Source organism: Solanum pennellii, chromosome 10 (genome assembly GCF_001406875.1).
Source record: "Solanum pennellii chromosome 10, SPENNV200".
NCBI classification, from domain to species: domain Eukaryota; kingdom Viridiplantae; phylum Streptophyta; class Magnoliopsida; order Solanales; family Solanaceae; genus Solanum; species Solanum pennellii.
This window is the reverse complement of record NC_028646.1, coordinates 4,667,959-4,673,992: the sequence shown is the minus strand read 5'-3', so window position 1 is coordinate 4,673,992 and position 6,034 is coordinate 4,667,959. Positions and strand designations below refer to the sequence as shown.

Genomic DNA, 6,034 nt, shown 5'->3' with positions numbered 1-6,034 from the left:
AAGTACCCCTCAACCTATGCTCGAAATCCGGAGACACACTTATACTATACTAAGGTCCTATTACCCCTTGAACTTATTTTATAAATAATTTTATACCCCTTTCCGGCCTACGTGACACTATCTTGAGGGCCCAATGGTGATTGACTTTTTTTCAAGATAATGCCACGTAGGCCGAAAAATGATTTACTTGTAAAATAAGTTCAGAGGTTGTATATAGTTTAAAAAAAGTGGAGCAAGTTAAGAAGCTTTTTAGAAAACCATGGCCTATTATCTTGACAAAATCTTTCTTCTCTTATTTCTCTTCACACTTAGTATTCCCTCAAAATCACATAATATAACAGATATTGAAGCACTCTTTGCTATCAAGAATCAAAATAGTTGATCCCTTTGAATCTTTGATTACATGGAACAAATCTATTCCTTTATGTCAATGGCGTGGTGTGGTATGTGGTACGCGTAATCAACGAGTCATTGAACTAAACCTTCTTGATCATAAGCTCCCCGGTGTGTTATCACCCTTTGTTGGAAATTTGAGCTTCCTCATACGACTAGACATCGGAAACAACACCATTTCTGGCAATATCCCTCCTGAAATAGGCCGTTTGACAAGATTACGCCATCTATATTTGCAAAACAATTCATTACATGGTGAAATTCCTGTCAATCTATCGTTGTGTAGTAACCTCGTTGAGTTATGGGCGTACAAGAACAATCTTGTGTGTGTTCTTCCAAGGGAGCTTGGTTTACTTACCAAACTCAAATATTTTGATTTCAGTTACAACAAGCTCATTGGTGAAATCCCGAAATCTTATGGTAATTTCTCAAGTCTATTGGAAATGTACCTTTTGGATAATGATCTCGAGGGTGAAATCCCCGAGGAGTTTGGGAAAATGAAGAGTTTGGAAATATTTGACGAGGACTTTAATAGGTTATCTGGTAGAATTCCGAGCTCATTCTACAATCTTACCCCCTTGAAAGTCATTGATGTGTCATTTAACCAACTCGAAGGTACTCTGCCTCGAGATTTAGGGATCAACCTTCCTAACCTGGTGTGTCTCAGCATTAGTGAGAATCAATTCAGTGGATCACTTCCTTATTCACTTTTAGTTCACTAAAGAGTCTTCAAGTTTTAGATCTTTCGCGGAATAAGCTATCAGGTATAGTTCCAAAGTACTTGGAAGGTTTTGCCTTACATTTCTTAAACTTATCGTTTAATGATTTTGAAGGTTCCCTTCCACAACGAGGCATCTTTGAGAACGCGAGTGTAGATTCATTCATTGGAAATCCTAGAATCTGTGGTGGTATACCTGGCTTGAAACTTGCCAATTGCAATTTCAGTCGTTTAAAGAAAATAAACTTTAAGCTTGTTATTTTAGTAATATTAGGAATTCTGGGGCTAGTTGTTATAGTTTGTGCTTTGTTCTTCTATCGATTCGGAAGGTCCAAAAGAACATTTCCTTCATTAGATAACAATCTAAATCAACTCATAGCTATGTCCTATCAAAGTATACTCAAAGTTACCAACGAGTTTTCTACGAGCAACTTGATTGGTGTTGGGAGTCATGGATATGTTTATAAGGGAATTTTGGAAACGAATGGTAAACACGTTGCTATAAAAAGTGTTGAATCTTTTCACAATATGGAGCTATCAAAAGTTTCATAGCAGAATGTGAGGCCTTGAGAAATGTTAGACATCGGAATTTAGTTAAGCTACTTACTGCATGTTCTGGTGTTGATTATCGTGGCAACGAATTCAAGTCATTGGTTTACGAGTTTATGGCCAATGGAAGTTTGGAGGAGTCGTTGCATCCGGATAATTATGTTCAGCCAAGAAGGGTTAGGATTTCTACAAAGGCTGAATATTGCTATTGATGTTGCTTGTGCAATTCATTATCTTCATAATGATTGTCAAATATCAATAGTTCATTGTGATCTCAAACCAAGTAATATACTCCTTGATAATGAATTGGTTGCCCACTTGTAGAATTAGACAAACTCTTCAACTTTTAAAGGATCTATTGGCTACATAGCTCCAGGTAAATTTCACTCTATATAAATGTCTCTAAAGAGACTTTAGTGACTCTGGATGCAACGACATTAACTCAATTACTGCTATATGAGTATGGTATGGGAAGTGAGGCATCAACGCAAGGTGATGTGTATAGTTTTGGTATCGTCTTGCTTGAAATATTAACCGGAAAAAGACCAACAGATGACATGTTTGGCGGCGATTTAAACCTTCATGATTTTGTTAGGAATGCCATGCCTGATGGAGCAATTGAGATAGTAGATCCAAGGTTGATGAGAAGACAAAAAATGATAGAGGGTTTAATCTCCTTACTTGGAGTTGGTATTGATTGTTCAATGTAAAATTCAAGTAAAAGAAAAAACATGAAGGAGGTTGTTAGAGAGTTGTGTTCTATAAGAGATTCTCTTGTTGGTTGTACAATATGAAACATTTTTCTTGTTTTGTTTCCAATAAAATAGTATGATGAATAAATAAACGAATTATTTTAACTCAAATTTGTTCTCATCAACAAGAAATAATTGTGGTATATATTTGGTATAAATCAGTTTAAAAACAATATCAAAAAATTAATGTATTAAGCAAATAGAGTCGTTGTATATGTTGGTTGAACGTAGATTTTATGGACAAAACGCGTAGAAGCATTTTTAGATAAACATTTGATCTAGTCAACGTCTAGTGTGTTTCACTTGGATGATAGTTCAGGTTGGAAACTTACACTCTCAATAGTTTATGTATAAAACTCAATAAATTAGGATGATTTCAATGTGTTTTTATCTTTAAATTAGATAAGTAATGACTGAAGACTCATGATCGTTGGGGCTACACTACTCAAGACAGATAAACATATATTTTTATTTAAGTTTAGACGTTTTAGGGAATCAACAACATGAACAAAATTGAAATATTTCATTAAAATTTATATCACATTAATCACCTATCGCAAACAATTTGAAATATACTTTTTAAAAGTACTTTAGAAATCATGCTCCTCATAGGGCAAAGTGCTGACTAATCAAGAATTTTTATATTCAAAAAATGTTTATTGGCGAAAATGAGGATGTTGAGGTGGATGTATGGATATACAAGAAATGATAAAATTAAGAATGAAGATTTTCGGGATAAGGTGAGAGTGACTTCTATGGTAGACAAGATGAGGGAAGTGAGATTGAGATGGTTTGGACATGTGAAGAGGAGATGCAAATCTAATTATTGAATTCACCAAAAGAGTACTTTAATTACTACCTCCTCTCCTGTCAAACAAACCAAGTTAAGAGATGGATTCATATTAATGTTGAATTCAAAATAATTGAATACTCAACTCTTCTAAACCAGAATAAATAGGCCTTTTTTATGCATATTTCTCATTAAATCTTTGATATGAATGATCCAATTACATCCCCAAGAATTAGAAAAAAATGTTGAAAGTTATTTTTTTTCAACTTTGTTTGCTCCGACGCTAATTTTAGACCAAACAAATGGAATTATTCATTATGGTACTAATGTTATTCCAAAATTAGTTCCTTGTGGAAGTTTTATGGTAGGTCAAGTTACTACATCGAAAATGATTATTAGCGGCAATTAATTTTTAATTATCGTTAAATATGTATTTTTAGCGGCAATTAACACTTTTTGTATATATGTCACTAAAGCCTTTAAAGATGTTTGTTCTAATAACTCTTAACTAATGTCGCTAAAGACTTTAACACTCTTTATTAATATCAATATTTATTATCGCTAAAAGTTATTTTTTTTTAGTTAGTTGATGTACCTAGTCATGTTTGTTGTGTTGGATTGCAAAATTTGTCCAAATTGGCTTTTGCCTCAGAATTAAACCACAAAATGGTTTGCAGGTGCTTTAAAGCTGCATTTCAAACTACCCAGTAGATTATTCAAAAGCTAAACAACTTCCTCACATTTGCATCTTTTCTACCCTTTAATTGTTGTGTAAAGTGGCGGAGCCAAAATTGACTAAGGGGTATCTAAATATAAATAAGTAAAATCGAGTAGAAGTACTCAACGAGTGCAATATATGTATGAACTAATAATTATATCTAGATACATATATAATGTAAGTTTTCGACAAAGGGGTCAAACACCCCTTAAGTATATGTAACTCCTTTTTTTTAAGTAATGGGGAAGAGGACCCAAACTTGCCATCATTGAAAGACTCTTCTGAGACAAAGATTCGCTATCAAGAACGTAGAGGAGGTAGGATGGGTAGTTGGTCAGATCTAGTATGGATCGTACATGGTTGGTAGTTGGAGTCGACAACTCTCCTAGGGAAACGGAAGGAAAATCCATGGACCGACCCACTGCTTGTTGTGTATAGGCGTCAAATTCGGATTTAGAGTTTAAATTTTATGAATTCTTAGATCGAATTCATTTTAAATGCAGTTTTATATATTCTTAAAATAGAGGTACTTCTTTCTATATTTATTTGGATTCTTTTGAATTGATTTTGTTATCTTGATTTACCTTTTATTTATTATTGTGTAATTTCATGATTAATTGAAGAAGTAAGAAGAAAATCATCCAAAGGTAGAAGGGATGTAGTATTCTGAAAGAGTGGCAATGAATTTTCACTTTAATGATAGAAAATCGAGTTTTTGGCCAAAAATATTTTTTAACTATACACTAAACTTAAACTACATCCTTAAAATACTATTTTTAGCAAGAAAAAACATCCTTAAAGGATTTGTGAGTGAACAAGTTTCATCCTTTTGTTAGATATTGTAAAAAAAACTAAGTGATCTTATGATAACATGAGCAGTTAAGATGACTACCAACAAAAGTTATTATGCATAATTTCATTATTTTCTTCAAGAAGTTCTTGAAAAATATAAAAAATCTGAGATATTGTTGCTTATGTAAACTAAAAAATGATTGGAAGGTGTGAGCGTACATGATTTGTCTTTTTCGTAATGGAAAGAAGTTGGAGATTAATTAGTTTTAACTGTTCCTTAACCTATTAATTTAATAGATTTTTGGGTCAATCTAATATTGAAAGTGACCAAAATATTGATTATGTCTCGTATTTGAGTTTCATTCTACATTATTAGAAGGGGAAGTCTCCAACATATGTCTTATAGCATATTCAATTGAGAAGAAACACATTTAAACTAATAATATTTTTAATTACAATTATATGAAAAATAAACGGAAAAAAAGGGGTCAAATCAAAAGAATTTGCATAATTCTTAATTCAATTACGAAAAAATTCACGATAATACTCTTGGCATATCTAAGATAGTAATTAGGAAGGAACAACTTATTTTTTATGGGATATATCGGTTAGATTTCTGAAAAATTCAAGTAGAAGGATAAAAATTGTTTACTTTAAAATATTTTAAGGATGTTTTATGATAAGAATGATACTTACTTTGAGTTTGAGGTATAGTTTAAGGATGAGTTTGACCCAAAACTCAAAATAATTAATCCCCAACTTCTTTCCGTTATGAAAAAGGCAAATCATGTACGCTTACACCTTTCAATCATTTTGTTTCCATAAACAACAGTGTCTAAAATTTTTTATATTTTTCAAGAACTACTTGTAGAAAGTAATGAAATTGTGCATAATAACTTTTGTTTGATATTTATGTTAATTGTTCATGTTTTCGTAAAATCCCTTAGTTTTTTGACAATATCTAACAAAAGGATGAAACTTGTTCACTTACAAATACTAAAAGGATATTTTTTTTTTGCTAAAAATGATACTTTAAGGATATGGTTTAAGTTTAGGATATAGTTAAATGATGTTTTCTGCTAAAAATGATACTTTATGTCACGACCCAAAACGGGTCGCGAGTGGCACCCACACTTATCCTACTATGTGAGCGAACCAACCAATCCAATCCCTAACATTTCAACCATAAATAACAAAATATAATAATGCGGAAGACTTAAAACTCATTAATAAATCAATTAAATAACTTCAAAAATTTATCAATCATTATCCCCAAAATCTGGAAGTCATCACCACAAGAACATCTATCCTCAAATTACTAA

General features: G+C 32.2%; 1 protein-coding gene across 1 annotated transcript; it reads left to right on the top strand.

Moving 5' to 3' along the window:
- The first annotated feature begins 430 nt into the window (after positions 1-430).
- Positions 431-2,370, top strand: LOC107032653 (LRR receptor-like serine/threonine-protein kinase EFR). Its single transcript, XM_027912463.1, has 4 exons — positions 431-443; positions 553-1,008; positions 1,227-1,598; positions 2,069-2,370. Exons 1-4 carry the CDS (start codon positions 431-433, stop codon positions 2,368-2,370), a joined length of 1,143 nt encoding a protein of 380 aa, XP_027768264.1.
- The last annotated feature ends 3,664 nt before the right edge of the window (positions 2,371-6,034 follow it).